This window comes from Theropithecus gelada, chromosome 2 (genome assembly GCF_003255815.1).
Source record: "Theropithecus gelada isolate Dixy chromosome 2, Tgel_1.0, whole genome shotgun sequence".
Lineage (NCBI taxonomy): Eukaryota > Metazoa > Chordata > Mammalia > Primates > Cercopithecidae > Theropithecus > Theropithecus gelada.
The window spans coordinates 102,923,955-102,943,857 of record NC_037669.1 but is presented as its reverse complement, the minus strand read 5'-3'; the positions used below and the strand labels follow the sequence as shown (position 1 = coordinate 102,943,857).

General features: G+C 47.1%; 1 protein-coding gene across 1 annotated transcript in view; it reads left to right on the top strand.

The window, feature by feature from the left end:
- Window positions 1-13,900: 13,900 nt before the first annotated feature.
- ITGA9 (integrin subunit alpha 9) overlaps window positions 13,901-19,903 on the top strand; it is a 388,125-nt gene continuing 382,122 nt past the window's right edge. Inside the window, exon 1 of the mRNA XM_025377670.1 lies at window positions 13,901-14,135. Within this exon, the coding sequence (XP_025233455.1) occupies window positions 13,951-14,135 (185 nt within the window). The 5' untranslated portion in view covers window positions 13,901-13,950. The remainder of the gene's footprint in view (window positions 14,136-19,903) is intronic.

Here is a 19,903-nt window from a genome sequence, read left to right as displayed (position 1 = left end):
TTCACATGGTGGAAGGGGCAAATAAACTCCCTTGAACTTCTTTCATCAGGGCACTAAACCCATTTATGAGTGGGTGGACTTAAGTGAGGAATGATTCAGGCAGCCAACAAGACTGTCAAATACCCACCACAATAGGTTGTTTTAAAGATGAGGAAACAGCCTTGAAGAGGTAGAGAAAAGCCCCATGTTCCATGACTGGTCAAGAGCAGAGCTAGGATTTGAACACAAGTCTTCTGATGGCCCAGCTCCTGCTGTGTTCTTTCCTTCTGCTCTGTCACCTCTGGTATGGGTCATGTCTGCTTTTGCTCACATACTTTGTAGAGGACAGAGCTATTAGAGAATAGGAGGTTTGGGGGAAGAGGGGAAGGAAAGGAGAGCCAGTGGGGGCTGTTGGAACAGGGACCCAACCCAGGGAGCCAGACTTGGTGGAGGCTGCCTCAGGACAACCAAGGACACTGAATCCACTCACTCTCCACTCTCCCTCCTCTCTGTTTATTGGTTTGAGGAGAGGTCTACATTAAAGAGCTGGAGGCTGATGAATTGTTGTCATGATTGTGGGAAGGAATGGATGCTCACAGGCGCAGACGGAAAAACAAAATGAATTGGCCTATCTAGATACTTCCCACGAAATGCTTTCAGTTCTACATTAATTCTAAGTTTATCTCTTAAGCATATTTGGAATATGGAGATAATCTTAGAATGGCACAATCTAGAATGTAATTTAGATAAGCTAAGAACCAAAAGAGAGGACCACATTGCCTTGTCTCTCAGGCCTGTGTGGGTCCGATTTAATGACTCCTGATGATATGAAGTTGAATTGGGCAGCAGATTGGACACATAGCTATAGTGCCAGCTATTCATGTTTAAAATGTCTTTTTAGACCAGGTGCGGTGGCTCATGCCTGTAGTCCCAGCACTTTAAGATGCTGAAGTGGGTGGATTGCTTGAGCCTAGGACTTTGGGACCAGCCTGGGCAACATGGCGAAACCGTGTCTCTACAAACAAACAAACAACAACAACAACAAACAAACGAAAAGCAAAAAACAAAACAAAAACACCAAACCAAAAACCAAAAAAACGAGCTGGGTGTGGTGGCACACATCTGTAGTCCAAGTTACTCTGGAGACTGAGTTTGGAGGTTCTCTTGAGCCCTGGAAATGGAGGTTGCAGTGAGCCGAGATCATGTCACTGCAGTTCAGCCTGGGCAACAGAGTGATACCCTATCTCAAAAAACACAAGTAAAAATAAAATGTCTTTAAATACAGTCATGCACCACATAATAACATTTTGGTCAGTGATGGATCATAAGATGCTGGTCCCATAGATAATAACGGAGCTGAAAATTCCTATTGCCTAGTGATGTAGCTGTCATAATGTTGTAGCATAACGTATTACTCACGTGTTTGTGGTGATGCTGGTGTATGAGGCTGGGCAAGGTGGCTCTTGTCTGTAATTCCAGCACTTTGGGAGGCTGAGGTGGGAAGGTTGCTTGAGGCCAGGAGTTGGAGACCAGCCTGGGCAACACAACGAGACCCTGTCTCTACAAAATAACAAAAAAATCCAACTTACTATGTTGCCACATATAAAAGCATAGTATATACAATTATGTGCTGAACATAATACTTGATAATGATAATAAATGACTATGTTATTGGCTTATGTGTTTACTATACTATACTTTTTATTGATATTTTAGAGTGTACTTCTTCTACTTATTAAAAAAAGTTAGCTGTAGAACAGCCTCGGGCAGGTCCTCCAGGAGGTGTTCCAGAAGAAGACACTGTTATCATCAGAGATGACAGCTCCATGTGTGTTACTGCTCTGAAGACTGTCCGTGGGACAAGATGGGGAGGTGGAAGACTGATATTGATGGCTCTGAGCCTATGTTGGCCTACGCTAATGTGTGTGTTTATGTCTTCATTTTTAACAAAAAGTTTAAAAAGTCAAAATAAATTTTAATAGAAAAAAACTTGCAGAATAAGGCTATAAAGAAAGAAAATATTTTTACAGCTATACATGTTTGTGTTTTAAGCTGTTATTATGAAAGAGCCAAAAAGTTAGAAAAATTTAAACATTTGAAAAATAAAAAAGTTATAGTAAGCTTAGTTTATTGCTGAAGAAAGAAAATTAAAAAAAAATAAATTTAGTGTAGCCTAAGTTTGCAGTGTTTATAAAGTCTACATTAGTGTACACAAACATCCTAGGCCTTCATGTTCACGTACTCACTCACCGAGTGAAGAGCAATCTTCCAGGCCCACAAGCTCCATTCATGGTAAGTGCCCCACACTGGTGTACCATTTTTAATCTTTTATAGTATATATTTTACTGTGCCTTTTCTTTGTTTAGATACATAAGTGCTTACCTTTGTGTTACAATTGCCTACAGTATTGAGTACAGTAATGTGCTGTGCAGGTTTGTAGCTTAGGAGCAACAGGCTACACCATGTAGCCTGGGTGTGTAGTAGTCTACACCATCGAGGTTTGTGTAAGTATGTTCCATGAGGTTTGCACAACAATATTGCCTAATAACACATTTCTTTCTTTTTTTTTTTTTTTTCCTTTAGAGACGGAATCTTACTCTGTCACCCAGGCTGGAGTGCAGTGGCGTGATCTCAGCTCACTGCAACCTCTGCCTCCCAGGTTCAGGTGATTCTCCTGCCTCAGCCTCTCAAGCAGCTGGGATTACAGGTGCCTGCCACCATGCCCGGTGAATTTTTGTATTTTTAGTAGAGATGGGGTTTTGCCATATTGGCCAGGCTGGTCTCAAACGCCTGACCTCAGGTGATCCACCTGCCTCAGCTTCCCAAAGTGCTGAGATTACAGGCCTGAGCCACTGCGCCTGGCCCTAACAATACATTTCTCAGAATGTATTCCCATCACTACGTGACACATGACTGTATAACTTCTATTGGATTCAACTGACTCCCCATCTGGCTGTTACTTTGGTGTACTTATTTCCATTTAATCTGTCCTCCTGACTATGAGGTGGATACTATTATTAGATGAGATATGGAGCCCATGTAAGGTGTAGCAACTAACCCTATGTCTGGCAGCTGGTAAGTGGCAGATCAAGGTTTGGACTCAGGTCTTAAGTCTGAGCCCATACCTAGGTCAATTGTTCCACCACAGAGCCATCCCACAGTAGGCAGGGTTTCCTTGTGTCCTGACTTAGAAAGGCAGCTGTGGCAATGCAGATCTGTTATGTGGCTCTACCTACCATCCCCATCAGCTCACCACCAAGGCGAAGAGGTATGTATTTGTTATCTATTACTGGGTCATAAATTATCCCCAAATTTGTACTGGTTTTCTATTGCTATGTAACAAATTACCTCAAAGCATAATGGCGTAAAACAATATCAATTATACCACAGTCTTTGTTAGTCAGGAATCCAGAAGTGGCTCCTCTGGGTGCTTCTGGCTCAGGGTCTCTCATAAATGGCATTTAAGCTATTGGCTGAGGCTGAAGATTTGACTGGACCTGTAGGGTCTGCCTCTGAGGTGGCTCCTGACATGGCTCGCAAATTGGTGCTTGTGGTTAGCAGGAGGCTTTACTTCCTCTCCACATGGGCCTCTCCACAGACTGCTTGAGTGTCCTCACGACATGGTGGCTGGTGTGGCTTTCCCGGGATTGAGCAACCTGAGACAGTAAGGTGGAAGGGGAAGGGGCAAATGCCTTTCGTGGCCTATCACAGCAGTCCCACAATATCCTATTTGTTAGAAGGGAGACACTAAGATCAGCTCCTGTTTGAGGGAAGGGGAATTAGTCTCCGCCTCTTGGAGGAAGGAGTGTCAAGAGAACGTGTGGATATATTTTAAAACCACCACAGGGTGACATTTCCTGCCACTTGCGTCCACATCCCAGCATAGTGGTGGGGCTCCCCTTACCCCTTATTGCCCCACCAGGGCTGTGAGTATTCTGTGTGGTTTCCCTTGTGTGAGACCCTGTGTGTGGATCCCACAGGCAGATGAGGTCAGAAGAGGATTCTGGGAAAAGAAAAGTCAACCTATGATTAGAGATCATGGACAGTGGGCTGAGTCTGTCAGGGGACTCTAAGAGGGAGGCGGGTCCCTCTCAGAGACAGAATGGAAGGCAGTCCATTCTCAACATACTAATGTAGCCACTTTGCTGTTTTGAGGCACAAAATAAAATAAGGTCACAGCTTTTAATGTCTCAGTAAAAATTCGAGCCCTCCCCTTATCACCTTGAGAAATGCCTCAGGCTTTCCTCCAAGGAAAGACCCCAAGATGCTTAGTCATATCTGAAATGTCAGTCCCTGTCCTTTCCACCTTGCCTTTGAAGTCAGAACTTCCATCCAAGGCCAGAGGCTGCCCCAATGTCATGTGCACTCTATCTACCCCACTGGCATCCCAGGCAGTGTGATCAGGGCTTCGTGTCCTGCTTCTGCCACCTCCACAACTGCTGGCACAGACCTTTTCACAGTTGCAGCAGACCCTGGGACATGTCAAGGAAGGACCCATCTTTGACTCCCCGTTGCCCTCAGGAGATGTGGCCAGCTTCCAGCATCACTACTCAGACACATGCACCCAGCCCTTGCCCAGGGTGCAAGCCTGCCTTCGGGGAGGATGGCTGCACCCAGCCTGGCTCTCTCAGCTCCTGTGCTCAGAATCACTCTTGCCTCCTCAACCCCAACTTCCTGTAGGAGCTAGTTCACCTGTTTTTTATGTCAGGGACCTTGGGGCCTTCCCTGTCACTGAATTTGATTCGGAGTCATCCCAATCTCACAACGTATTATTTATTCCCCCCGTCATTTCTTTGAATAAAATTGATGCACCCATGTGCATCTTGCAGTTTCAAGTACAAGAGGTCCTAGGCTTCAACTTAAAAACGTTCTAGGGGAAGGCATAAGAAGGCTCTTCTTGTGTGAGCGTGTTAAGCAGCAGAACGGGTCCCAAAACGTGTTTAGCGTTTACCCTTCCCTAAAGACATTTGCTTAGAGTTTGGGGTACACTGAGGCTGCCTAAAAGAAGACAGGGAAGAAGCTAGAACTGCCCTTCCATTTCCTACAAAGCTTCATCTCCTGCTCCACTCCTCCACTCATAACTCTCCTTACATAGTTTTTAGTCGCACTCCACTATGGCACACAACTTCTGATACATTCAGTTCCAGGTACTCATTTTTTTGTGAATGTTCCATTACATCTGAATGATATTGAAGTGAACCTCTCTTGCCTGCATGTGTGTGCATGCACACACACACACATGCACACACGCACACGTGCACACACGCACACGTGCACATGCACACACACATGCACACAAGGTCAACACCTTAAAATCCCACTGCATTTAAACCATGAGTGGGTGGGACCTTGAGAAAATCACCAAAGAAGATGTTTCAGGGTCTCCATCTGATGGCCCACATCTGGGAAGCCCTGGAGAGACGTGGATTTGACTATTTACAAAAGCTAAGGTAGAGAGGGCGCTGAAAAAGGAGCTGGCCAGCCGGCCGCTGATGTGAGAGTGAGGTCACGGGTGCTTGGGTCGTGACTCATCTCTCCAGCGCTTCACAGGGCACCTGAAGCACCTGGAGGTTTGAAGGCTTGAACTCTTAGACAAAGGAAGGCTCTGCAATGGCCCACTGAAACATGCAGTCGCCTTGAGAAAAGTGTTTTGAGTTTTTCTTTTACTCCAAATAAAAATAGCCATTTAAAAAGAGTGGAATAAATGACATAATAATAATGGCAGTAAATTGCTAACATTTACCAGTTGCTTCCCTCATGCTGCGATGTGCAGAGTGGCTCATTACATTTAATCCTCATAACAAACCTTTGGGTATGATTCTCTGTAACAAATGGGGAAACAGAGGCTTAGAGAGCTTAAATAACTTCTCAGGGCCACATATCTGATGCTGTGGACTGAATGCATGTATCCTCCAAAATTCTTATGTTGAAGCCCTAACCCACAATTTTCCTGTATTTGGAATAAGAAAGTAATTGAGGTCATAAGGGTGGTGTTCTGATCTGATAAAATTAGCATCCTCTCTCTTGCTCTCGCTCTCCCCTACCTCCCCCTCTCTGCAAGCACAACGAGGTCATGTGAGTCCATAGAAAGAAGGTGACCATCTGCAACCCAAAGGAAGAGCCCTCACCAGACACCAACCCTGCTGCACTTGATCTTGGACTTTCAGTCTCCAGAGCTGTGAGAAAATAAATTTATGTTATTTAAGCCACCCAGTCTGAGGTAATTTTTTATGGCAGCCCTAGTAGACTAATATATCTGACAAGCCACTACATTGGGATTACGAGCACCAGAGCCCTCACTGTTACTCATCACCCTAAACTGCCTCCAACAAATATCATTTTCATATTTTTATGTTTTGATAAGCAATAGGCTAGTTTTAATATTTCAATTGAAGTGAGAAGTGTTTTTAAAACTTGGCATTATGTTGTACAGCTCTATTCTAACATTGATGGTTGTTGCTTCAAGCCGTTTCACTAAATTTAGATCTCTGGAAAAAAATGTGTTTGAGCATGGAAACAGGTTGGAAATATTGCACCCAATAATAACAGTTTAACTTTTGGCTTGTGAAATACTTCAGTGGGAAAGTATTTGCTCAAATCTCTGCCTGCTATTATAGTTGAAGGCTTGGCGATAGTATTTGCCCTTCCTCTGAACTTTCTGGATTTCAAAACCATGTGGAAGTATAGCTTGTCTTATGTATGAAAAACAGGGCAAGGCAACTTTTGAAGAATTGCCATTAAGAGGTGCATTTAGCTGTGTCAATCATTTAGAGAACGATTATCTGGTATGTGAATGATCCAAACCCTTTTTATTTTTTTCTCCCTCCTTTGAAAATACTGTGAGGAGCCATCTGGCTATTGACCACTTCTTCCTTCCACATGGTGGCTGGTCTACCTACCTCAGTTGGCAAAGTCCGCTCAACAGAGGCCAGGGTCAGAGGTCAGGGCTTGTGGATAGATGGGAACGAGGGCTGCCCTTGGCTTCTCTTTCTTTCTCTGTTGTGTAAAGGTCAAGTTGTCTCCTCATTTGGAGATCAGATAGCTTTGTGTGCACAGCTCTTGATCCACTTCCCCATTTCTAACTTTGATTAGTGACTTTGGCTTTACGGAGGTAGCATCGTCTGCATCCACTGCTGGATGTAGACATCTACTGTCTCTCTGTAGACAATTCAAGCAGTACTAAAGGAGCGATAGATAGATAATAGATAGATAGATAGGCAAGAATAGCCCATAATCCCAACCATAATCATTATTAACATTTAGCGTAAACTTCCAAATCTCTTTCTTTGTGCATATGTACATACAGATGCATAGAAATTTACATATACCAGATTATAGTAGGCATGTCCTTAAGGAACTTGAGTTATTACCCTTCATATGCTGCAGGGATTGTTCCTTGTCAGTGTATAAAGTTGCATGCCAACCTTTTGTAACAGGCTGTGTAAGGTGCTGATTCAACCAAATAGTGGATTGTATAGGCTGGATTGTGCATTGTTAAGAACCAAGCAGCTAAGTTCTTTAGGGCTAACTCCAAAGGAAACCTGACAGTTGGCATTAGATGCCACGTGCCCCAAGAGTGAGAGAGGATCAACTGACTTTATGGGCCTTGCTTTTTTGGAGGGATTAGAACTACAGAGATCACTTTTGGGGGGAATGCAGTGTTCATGGCCTGGTTATGTAATATATGGTATATTGTCTTGTAATATATGGTGTGTGATGCTGTCTTCTCTACTAAACTGAAAAAACGTGACTGCAGAAACACCTTTGGCCCTAAGAGTTTTGGACAAGGATTGTGAACCCATCATATGGTCCGTCCTCATTTCACATGGTTCTATGGTAACTGAGATAAAATCTCAGCCTGCATCCTCCCAACTGGATCACTGTGAGGTTTACATAAGATAAAGTGATCTAGAACATGCTCAGTGCAACGCAAGACGCATAGTGAGTGAGCCTTCCTTGCTGCTAGCAGTTCTGTCACCTTACAGCAGCATCTGCTCTGCTCGCGTGTCTGTACCCATCAGGTCTCTACAAACCGGGCTCTCATAATCACTGGGGAGTGTCTAAACCTCCATTTAGGGTCCTCTTAGGGTACACTCACACAGACCCCAGAAATGCAAGCAGTCCCTTGGGGGAGACAAGGAAGATGTTAGAGATTTATGGTTGGGAAGATTTGTCAGGGAGAAATTAGTATTTCTCGTCGGAGACCATGGGAAGGGCACTCCAGAAAAAAGAGCACAGGAAAAAGTATGGCTCAAGACAGGGTCCGGAAATACTCACCTGGAGGAACTATGTGTATTTGTAATGAAAAATTATATTCTAAACCTAAAGATTGCTAAGCCAATTAGCTTGTATTAAGAGCCTTAGAAATCGACCTAGCTTTTGACCTAGCAGTTAAGCATTTGGGAAATAATGAGAGGCAGATAAAAATCTACAAATGTATAAGCAAAAAGAACAAAAAAGGTATTAGAGAAAGGAAGGATTAAAAAGATCAATTAATCTTAAGAGTTTTTCCTTTTTCTTTTCTTTCTAGAGACAAGGTCTCTCTCTGTCACCCAGGCTACAGCAGAGTGGTGGAACCATAGCTCACTGCAGCCTCCATCTCCTGGGCTCAAGTGATCCTCCCATCTCAGCCTCCCAAGTAGTTAGGACTACAGGTGATACCACCATGTCTGGTCATTTTTTCCCCCCTAGAGATGAGGTCTCACTATGTTGCCCAGGATGGTCTCAAACTCTGGCCTCAAGCGATCTTCCCATCTTGGCTTCCCAAAGGTTGAGATTACAGGCATGAGCAACTGTGTCTGGCCTCCAGGACTTTTTTGAGGCTTCTGAAAAACCAGTGTTGTTTTCACCCTGACATTTAATCATTCCAATATTCCTCTCTGCAGTGGGGCAGGAGGGAGTAGAGCAGTATAACCATCACTTCTTTTGCATTGTTACAGTAGCTGTAACAATTTAACAAAGTATGTATGTAACTGTTTAACTGTTTAACAAAGTAACTGTGGAGAGCAATTTTGCACAGACTATAGAAAAGGCCAATGATAGGTGAGCTGATAGAGCATGCTGTTCAGTCTGCAGCCACTAAGGCTAGTGGAAAATCTTCAGATTTCTTCTTGAAGTGAGAGCATAAAGGAATGGAGGGCATTTGGTTGCCATTTCAGTTGGGAAATTGACAAGGGGTTCAGTTTTTCAAAAGGCTCCATCCCATAAAGCAAATCTGCATTTTGTATGTCCAGGTTTGGAATATTATGCCTCTCCCCTCCAGCTAGTGACCCTGGAGACACGCACTTCAGGTCAAGTCTCTGTAAAACAGCTTATTCTGGCAACTAGGAAATTGAGCTCACTCTTGAGGTCAGATTATACAAATAACTAATACATGTTTAGAGTTTTATGATTAGGAAATGCTGTCCTGAGAAGCTCATCAATAGGTTTATTAGTTATTAGTATCCTTGTTTTATTGATTTACTAAAATTACACAGCTGTTGAGGCCTGGGAGTTAAATTCTCTTCACCAGATGCCAAATCTTACGTTTTCCTTACCACATCATGGCGCCACAGGCTAAGGAATATAGTTCAGGGCTCTGAATCTCTCTCCTGTAGAATGGTGCTTCCCAAACCTGGCTACTCGACAAATCTCCCAAGAGGCGTTTGAAATGCAGATTCCTGGGCCTTGCCCCTAGATTCTGACCCAGAGTGTTGTTGGTAAATCTGTATGTTTAAATAGTTGCCTGGGAATCTAATATACAGTCAGGATTGAGAGCTACTGTTTAGTTAAATCAAAGACCAATGCCTAGGGTTTGGTTTATAAAGTTGGAAATCAGCGTGTTTTAGATCAGTGGTTTCCTACCTTCTAAAACCTACCTTACCTTTAAAGGATCTGTTGAAATCTAGAGATCCTTCCCTAAAAAACACACAAACACACACATACACACTTCTATATACAATTCTAGAGGGCTATATTAGTTTCCTGCTTCTGCTATAACAAATGGTCACAAGTATAGTGGCTTAAAACAACAGCATTTATTATCTTACAGTTCTGGGTGTCAGAAATGGGACAGGGGTCTCACTGGATTAAACTCAAGGTATTGCCTTTCTGGAGGCTCTAGGAGATAATCCATTTTATCGTCTCTTCCATCTTCTAGAAGCTGCCTGTATTACTTGGCTCATGGGTCCCTTCTTTCATCTCCAAAGCCAACAGTGTGGTATCTCTCTGACCCCACTTCCACTTCACATCTCTTTCTCTGGCTACAGCCAAGGAAAGGTTCTCTGCTTTTAAGGATTGACATAATTAGACTGGGCCCAGCCAGATAATCCTGGAAAATCTTTCCATCTCAAGACCCTTAACCTTAATCACATCGCGAAGTCCTTTTTTTTGCCATATAAGGTGACGTATTCACAGGTTCCAGGGATTAGGAGGGGGAACATTAGTCTACCAACCACAGGGGATCTTAGGACCTCTGAAGCAACATGGAAAATGAATGAACTCTAGGTTAGGAGCATCTGTTCTAGATTCCATGCATTCTAGATGTTAAATCGGCAAGGAATTCTGTTTGCCTGCAAATAGCAGAATCCTTAAAAGCAGTGGCTCTTATAAATTAGGTGTTTACTTTTTCTCTGGTAGTAAGAAGTCCCCAGGAAGGCAGTCCACGTCAGGTGCAGCAGTTCTAGGATGTGACGGCTGAAGTCTCTGCAATTCTCCCGGCCTTTCCTTTGAGGTGGCCCTCAAGACAGCTGCTGCATCTCCAGCCATGACCTCTGTGCTTCATGCAAGAGGGGCAAGGGCACAGGACGAAAGCTGTAAGTCAGCTCTGAGTTGGCTCTCCTTTAGGAAACCACCTGAGACGCCTACCACCCAAATCACATGCTCGTATCTCATTGGCCAGACACTGCACATGGCTACTCTGTCTGCAAAAGAGACTGGGAAACATAGTTTTATTTATTTTTAAAGCTAGGCATATTAACACTCCACTAACTGTGGGCTTTGTTAGTAAGGAAAATGGGAAGTATAAATATTGGGAAGATACTAGTGATCTCTATCGCAGATGAAAACTTCAGCGAGGCACAGTGGCTCATGGCTGTAATTCCCGCACTTTGGGAGGCCAAGGCAGGTGGATCACTTGAGCTCAGGAGTTTGACATCAGCCTGGGCAACATGGCAAAACCTCGTTTCTACCAAAAATACAAAAATTAACCGGGCATGGTGGTACGTGCCTGTGGTCCCAGCTACTTGGGAGGCTGAGGTGGGAGGATTGCTGGAGCCTGGAAGGTTGAGGCTGCAGTGAACTGTGATTGCACCACTGCACTCCAACCTGGGAGACAGGAGCGAGACACTGTCTCAAAAATCAACAACAACAAAACCAAACCAAAACAAAAACCAAAAGAAAACCTTGTGTTTTGTGTCCTGCAATGAGAATTGATCATTTTTCACTCTCACACAACCAAAATACAAAGGAAGTTAAAAGTCTCCTTCAAAATCTCCCCCGTAGTGCCTTGTTCTCTTACTAAGCTTGCTTTTCTTTAAGCAGTTCATTCTTTTTTTTCATTTTTCTTGAGATGGATTCTCACTCTGTCACCCAGGCTGGAGTGCAGTGGCACGATCTCGGCTCACTGTAACCTCTGCCTCCCAGGTTCTAGCAGTTCTCCTGCCTCAGCCTCCCAAGTAGCTGGGATTACAGGCATGCGCCATCCTGCCCAGCTAATTTTTGTATTTTTAGTAGATATGGGGTTTCACCATGTTGGCCACGGTTGGCCAGGCTGGTCTCGAACTCCTGACCTCAGGTGATCTGCCCGCCTGGCCTTCCAAAGTGCTGGGATTAAAGGCATGAGCCACCACACCCGGCCATTCTTTTTTTTTTTTTTTTAAATCAGATGGAATCTCGCTCAGTCACGCAGGTTGGAGTGCAGTGCAGTGGCACACTCCCGGCTCACTGCAAGCTCCACCTCTCAGGTTCAAGCTATTCTCCTGCCTCTAGCCTCCCAAGTAACTGGAATTACAGGCATGTGCCACCACGCTCGGCTAATTTTTTGCATTTTTAGTAGAAACAAGGGTTCATTATGTTGGCCAGGTGGTCTTGAACTCCTGACCTCAAGTAATTCACCCACCTCGGCCTCCCAAAGTGCTGTGATTACAGGAGTGAGCCAACACACCCGGCCAGTTCATTCTTTCAACAATGTTTAAGCATCTACCTAAGCCTGGCACTGACCTGGGCGTTGGGGGCTACAAAGATATCTAAGATTTTTTTTCTCCTTAGAGAGCTGTACCGTCTATAGAGAGGGAAAGAGAGCCCCCAAAATGATTAACATGTTCTAAGTGTCGAGATAGAGGCATGTGGACACTCTTTGGCAGCTCAGAGAAGAAAGGAGCAGAGGAAATGGCACAGAAAGGGTGAGGCGAGAACTGGACTGGAAGTCTAGGATGGATAGGATTTTGCCAGTTGAAAATCCTAGGTAGACACATTTCAGGAAGAAAGAAGTGTTGGAGAAGGCACAACGTGTGTGAAAACCCCTGCTGGACACATTCAGGGGACAGCTAGAAGTTGTGTGTGGATACATTGTAGGGTTTGTGGGAAGTGAGTCAGGAAAGGGGCATAAAATGGGGCTGGAAACAGATGGAGCCTCCATTTGAAGTTATGCTAAGGAGACCTGGCTCCATCCTATAGGCAGGAGTAGCTGGTGGGGGGCAACAGGAAGTTTTTAACCATTGTCCAAACTCTGTTGTAGAATTAAAAAGTAGAAAGAAGAGAACACAGGCAGGGAAACCACAAGAGTGTGGTCAGACTTCAACATGATAGCAGTCAATTCAGTAGGAATCTTGAATTTGAGTAGTCAGGTTCATAGAGACAGAAGGTAGAAAGGTGGTTGCCAGAGGCTGGTGGTGGGGATGGGGGTAGGGTTAGGGGGAAAGAGGAGTTATTGTTTAGGGTATAAAGTTTGTTTTCCAAGATGAAGAGTTCTGAAGTTGGATGGTGGTGATGGTTGCATAACATGCATATACTTAATCCCCCAAACGGCACAGTTAAAAATGGTTAAGATGGTAGACTTTCTCTTATGCATATTTACAATTACACACACACACCCTTGAGTGCACGCAGACCCTGCTGGATTCCAACCCACAGAGCTTCTGATTTAGCAGAGCTGAGTGGGACCTGAGGATTTGCTTTTTCTGACAAGTTCCTAGATGACGTTGATGCTGCTGGTCCAGACACCATACTTAGGGAATCACTGGTGTATGAGACCAAGTGACTAGAATATGGAGGGGTGCTCTGCTCGCTTCCACGTGGCTACTATTGTTATGAACAACAACAGCGGGCGTTTACTGAGCACTGCTCCTACAGCTTATCTCACAACTGGGTGAAGGAGCAGAGGATGCGCAGGGCTAGAATCTGGAGTCTAAACTCGTCTTTCACCGGGGTTGCTTTGGATCTTACTGGTTGTGAGACAGGGAGGGAAAGAGAGACAAAAGCAGGGAGACAGGCCCACTAGGGCCGGCAGAGCCTGTAGTGGCGGAGGGCAGCAGCTTTATCTCCGGGAACCCGAGCGCCCCGTGCGCGGCGGGGAGGGGGCAGCTCGGGGCGCCTCGGCGGGTCCCGGAGGCTGACTCCCGCCCGGGAAGTGCGCGCAGGGCCCGCAGCCCGCAGGGGGCGCTGCCGCGCCGTCCAGCCGCTGCCGCCCGGGCCGCCCACCCTGCGGGCGCGCCCCTCCGCAGTCCAGCGCCGCCCGGCCCGGGACCCGCTCGCGCAGACTTCTCGGGCGGACTGAGGACGCCCACCGCTCGGGGCCGTCCCTGTGCTCGCCTTCAGCGCCCGCTCAGCCCGCCGTCCGCGCCCCGGTGCCGGGCCCGACGCCCGCATCCCGCCCGTGTCCAGGCGCAGAGCTCCCGCCCCGGGGAGCTTCCCGGCCGTCGGCTGACCTCGCGGCCCGCGCACTCGGCGCCCTGCTCGCCGGGCAGAGGGGAAGGCGGCGGCGGCCGGCTAGGGATGGGCGGCCCGGCTGCGCCGAGGGGCGCCGGGGGGCTTCGCGCGCTGCTGCTGGCGCTGGTGGTCGCGGGGATCCCCGCGGGCGCCTACAACCTCGACCCGCAGCGTCCGGTGCACTTCCAGGGCCCCGCCGACTCGTTCTTCGGCTACGCGGTTCTGGAGCATTTCCACGACAACACGCGCTGGTGAGTGCCCGCCCAGCTCCGCGACCCTGGCCCGCGCGGCCACCGCCCCGGTCCCCAGGCCAGCGCCGCCGCCGCCTTTCCGGCCTCCTCCATGCCGCCGTCCCGAGGGGGCGATTTAAATGTCTCTGTTGCGCGCGGCTCGGCCGCCGGGGGGACGGCGGGAGAAGGGAGGACGCCGTCCGGGGCCCTCTGAGGTCGGGGTCGGCGCCTGGAGGCGGACGGGGGCGTCCGGGCCCCTCCCCGGGGTCCCAGCCCGGAGCGTGCGGGGAGAGCCGCTAGAGTTGTCTCCTCCGCCGCCCAGCCAGACTCGGCTTCGCTCTCTGGATCGCAAAGTAACTTGGCTCCTCTGCCTCCGAGTGGCCGCCGCTGGCCCGGTGAGCTTCCTGAACCTCGCAGGGCCTGGAGGAGTCGGGGCACTGGAGCTGCACCTCTCCCCAATTTTGGGGAACCCCTGAGGAAGTAGTATAGCCTCTACAGCGCCGCTGCGCGGGGTGGGGCTCCCCAGGGACAGGGTGTCTGGGATCCCTTAGGGCGCACTGGAGCCCAGAGCCCCCCTTCCCACCCCGCCCCTACAAGACCCTGGGTGGAAGTGGAGCGGAGAAGCTCCTGGGATATAGGGAAGAGGAGGGTGAGGGAGCACCTACGAGTGACACCGCCAGTGGGTCAGGTAGGTGTTTCTTGCGGCAGCCTGAGTCTTATCTCATACGGGCCATTCAACCTGGAGACCTTCACCAGAAGCCTTAAGAGAGAGACGTGTTTCTATAGAGGCCAAGGGGTCCAGCTGTCTCCTGAGTACGAAGACGTGGGCCTGAAGAAGGGGGCGGCCCTCCCCCATGAAGCACCATAAGCTGAGTGGTACAGAGCTTGTGCCCAACCCCAGCAGAGAAGCACTAAGGGGAGGTTGGTGCCCTCACTGGCCACTTCCTCTGGACCCGAGGGAATGAACAGCCACATAGCGGTCACTTCTTGATAGGAGAGAGAGTTAGGCTGCAGGAAGTTCCCCCGTTCAAGGTCATGCCTCAGTGGGGGCCCAGGTGACAGCCAGGCTGGGGTTGATTTTATAGTGTAGTCACCAGCCTGAGCGTCCTTAGGGGTGGCAGGCAGGGAGGTCGAGGTCACTGTTGCCGGTGCATGAAGTTATGCAGGAGAGTCACTGCTCTGTATTGGACAGAGGCTGATGGAAAAGGGTGATTTGTGGATCGCAGTACTCAAGCATTCCTGGAAAAGGGGACTCCGAGACCATCCCACTAAGAATAATGTTGTTCAGGAGATCAGCCTCCAAGAGAACCAGATTTCAAAGCCCTCACATAGCTCTCGTCCAGCTCCACGTCCCCCTCTCTCACTCCAGTTGCTGGGTTTAAGACCGCGTGTCTGTTCTTACACTTGTCAAATTCCCCTTTTAAAGCAGAGCAGGCTGAACATTTTTCTGTGTCCTGCAGACTCAGGGTCTGAGGTTGAAGAACACATCCCAGATCCCCACACTAGGCAACAAGCACATGGGAAGCGCTGTCAAAAATGGGAGGGCTACTGCGGACAGGGGGCTGCTGAGAAAGGGCCGGCAGCTGAGCAGGCAGCCAAGCCAGCCAGAGCATTGTGTGTGATCTGCAGGCTGAGGCTGGCTCAAGTGCCTTAGAGCTCTTTGACAGCTAGAGGGAGAGAGGCCAGGCCACTGTCACTGTGGATTTGCATGGGCCACAGGTCAAAGCCACCCTGCCTGGGAAAGGAATGGGTAGAGACGAGAGCAGATCTGACAGAGAAAAGGTGTTCAGCCTACTTTGATTTAAAAAGGGGATAAAGAAAAGCTGTTGTGAGCAGATTTGGCCAGTGTAGGAAAAGACATTCTGGCCTTCAACTTGTTACCCAGGGTAAATGGTAGGGAGGGGATGTGGAGCTGGGCAATAATGCTGTGCATATTCTTGTTGCCAGTTGAGATGTGGGACTGGTATTTCAGGGGTCCATGGGAACCCATGTAGCTGGGCTGCTGGGCTCAAAAGTGCCCTCTCTTGTTGTGATACAAGCTGGCTGCTTTTTTGTGTTGGAGTGCTTGTTCCTGTAGCTGTTCAGGCACCAACTTTACTGAAATCTTCTAAAAATAATGCTTCGTTTTACTCCCCCAGCCACCACATTGACTTAATTTTTTCTTAGATTTTGTTGTCCCCTTGATTTCTGTTCTCATGCTGTTGTTTTCAAGTGTTTTCCTCCCCATCCTTGTTTTCTCTTTCCTTTTTTCCCAATATTCTTTGTCTTAGACCTTGAATGTATTTTTTGCTGTATGTATGTTCGAATGTATTTTTTACCCAGGCTTGGTAAACTAAGGCCTTTGAAGTAAGTGACTTCCAGCATCTTCTTTCTCCTTCTTCTTTCCTCTACAGGCCAGACTTATTGCGCAAGGCTGCTGAAACTTAACCCAAAGGGTTCTTGCTTGCATAGACCCCTATTAATGCCCTGTTCCCAATTTGATAATTTTATGTTAATTTTCTTAAAGTTAGTCACCCTGAATTTATAAGAACAGGTCCTGTGAATTCTGGATCTGTCCTCAGTCTGTACCTTAACTTCAACTCTGGGGTTGGTTGATTGACTTGGTGACTGGTTATTGGTCGCTTACTACTAAGAAGTGCCTAAGCCCTGAATCTTCTAGCCCTGCTTGAGGGACATGTCAGTCATTTTCAATTATTTGTGATTGCAAACAGCAGCAGGGGTAAACAACCTTTAACAAAACCCTTGAGGACAATCTTAATTATTTCCTTTGAATAAATTCCTGGACTTAGAATTGGTGGGTCAGAGAGGATGGAAGCTTCAAGGCATTCTTTATGTATTACCAAAGTGCCAGTAAAGTGTGTGTACTTTAGAAAAATACATTAATTTATTCAGACACTGGAGGCTTGGAGTAGTTTTGCAAAGGGCTGCTCTAGTGCAGTGAAAGAGTATAGAACCTACATGGGGGTGACTTAAAAGGATCACAAATACTCATCAAAATGAGTGAGGAAGGTAAAATATAGACATGAAAGGGAAAAGTAGTATAGCAAAACTTTGAAAGGAAAAGAAGATATGTTAATTAAGCCTTGTATCTTATGTCTCTCTTCTCAAATAAATTATTCTTTGTTACTTAGTTCAATATTTTGCAGTCTAAGATGTTTGCTTCATGCTAATTAACCACCTGTTTTACAGGTGAAAAAATGTGTTGTCTCTAGGGAAAGGGAGGGAGAAGAATGTGCTGCAAGTGGTAGGGGGAGAGCCCAGACCCCAAAGTCAGCATGGACTCTGCAGGCAGCAGAGCAGAGCGTTCCCATGTTGAGGGACCCGCGGGTGTATATCTCAAAGCATGTGAATGTGCTCTATTGGTGGAACTAGCACTTCTCTAATCCCATAACTGAACATTTCTCTCAATTATTTTGTAGACCAAAATTGTCACTAATGGAAGGATCCTAGATCCCTGTATAAGTGTGGGGGTGATCTTGCTTTTCCCAGCCCTGGTGTTTGAACCCAGCTCTGTAGCCATATCACACTGAGCACAGAGCCCCAGACCCAGCTTCTCTCAGTATACCTGCTTGAGTGGTCCTGCTGACACTGTGCTCTGGGCAGTGAGAACTGCCCCCATGGCTATAGGGACTAGAATATCCCGGATAGTGTTCCAGATGATGTTTGTATCAGTTGGGATACAAACATGCAAGTTACTCAATTTTCTTTTTTTCTAATAACACCCAGAGTGTGTCTGCCGGTCCAGAGCCAGCTTCCTCTCCTATAGCTCCCACTGCCTGAGTCTTCTGGCATCCTTTGAACAACAACAGTAAGTGCCAGGGAACATGGACAAAGCCGATTTCTGTCCCCTTCCTTTAGACATGGACCAGTTCCTCAGCTGCAGGGCTGACAACTGTAACACCCTGTGATATAAATAAATGCGGCCTGGCTGGCGTGCAGGCTCCAGACCGGACGTCTTTCACACTCCGCCCCGTCCCCTCCTCCTTCTCTGCCCCAGACGCCCCGAGTCCAAAGTGGTTGGGTGCACTGGCTTCCTTTCTGGGGACGTGCTTCCTGCTCCCTCTCCTGGGACGCATCAAGACGGCTGTGCTTAGGCACAGAGCAAGTGCTCGGAAATGGAAGATGTGCTGGGCTTTTTGCTTTGTTAAGGTTGTCAGAGTGTTGTTCAGTGAGGAATAGGAGGCAATTCCAAGCCAAGGAGAACATAACATCCTCAATTTGCATGAAGGTTGAGAATTAAAAGAACAAGCTAGACAGTTCTGGTGAGCTGTCTGATGTAGTCACCACTAGCCAGATATATTGCTATGTAAATTAACTAAAAATAAAATTTAAAATTCAGCTTCTCAGTTGCACTTGCCACATTTCAAGTACTCAGTAGTCACATGGGGCTAGTAGCTACTGTATTGGACACAACACAGAGAAAACATTTTCATCATCATGGAAAGTTCTACTGGGCAGTGTGGGTTTAGAGCAATGATGTAAGTCTTAAAGGGCTAGACAAGGATCAAAAGGAGAGGTAAGAAAAAGAAAAAGAAAAAAAGCAACCCATAGCATATGTGAGTACTAAAACTGAAACGGGTGCTTACATCTAACTAAAAATTATTGCCTGCTGAAGAGGTTGAATTGTCTTTCCACTCATAAAACACCGCAGGGCCTGATCTGTATTTAGGGCTGGGGGTTCAAGAATGAAAACTTTTTCTCACAATCTGACAGGTAGGTGAGAAAATTGTGGGGTTCTAGTTGTGTGTCTCAAATGAAATTTAAGATATAGGCTCTGGTGGGGGAGAGGCTCGCCCTCAGGCAGGCATGGGTTATTCAGAGGGGCAGAAGAGAAACTCCTGTGCAGGGAAAACATTTAGAAGGGGAGCCCTGGGATCATGGGCCCTGCTGCCCCCGGCCCTGCCAGTCTTGCTGAGGAAACACCCAGAAATGGTGGTGGGAGCCCTGCCTTCTCATAACCTCAGTGGTGAGCATCTTTGCAGAGTTCCTCTGTCCTGTGCCAGACTCTAGGGGAAGGTGTAGGTCCGCTTCCTCGTTGGAATTTTTCTGGGGAAATGGCATTTTCAGACCTTGTTCCTGGTCCTCACTCACCCTGCAGAGCCTGCTTTCTCAAGCTCTCAAGAAGGGACAGCACATATATGAGGCCTGAGTTCCAAGGGGATGCAAAAAGCATCTTCTCGGGGTTTCTGGGAAATTTCTCTGAAGATCTGGAGAAGCTGGCAAGGGTGCTGTTTTCTGAGCTAGTGCTGAATGCTGGCTGGGGGCAGAGGCAGCTGTCTTACCCAGTGGAGAACCTTCCAGGGCAAGAAGACAGTCTTGTCTCAACCTGTCATTAATGGCCCTGAGTGTGAGAGTGTGAAGGGCCGGGCCCCAGCCAGCTCTGATTCCCTGGTGACATGCTACTGTTCAGGAAATGGTCTCCTGATAACTTCTATTGTGATTTGTCCAGGGAAAATGTTGTTTTTGCATTTGTTAAAAGCAGCCATGGTATTCTCTGAAATTCCTTGCTTTCAAAGGGTTGCATGTAATTTTAAGAACCAAAATGAGTTTCGTCAGATAGTATCTGCTGGGTATCTACAAGAGGTCAGATGCTTTCACAGGCGTAGTCTTTGTGACATCCTAGTGAGTGGTTTCCAGTTTGCTATTTGGGGAACTGAGGCTTACAGAGTTACACGCCTTGTTCAAGGCCCACCCCAGCCTGAGAGATCAATGCACATTCACTGGGGGCTTGTGTCAGTTTGCATCCCCTAGGAAGCAGATGCTAGGACAGAGATAGGAGTGTGAGAGAA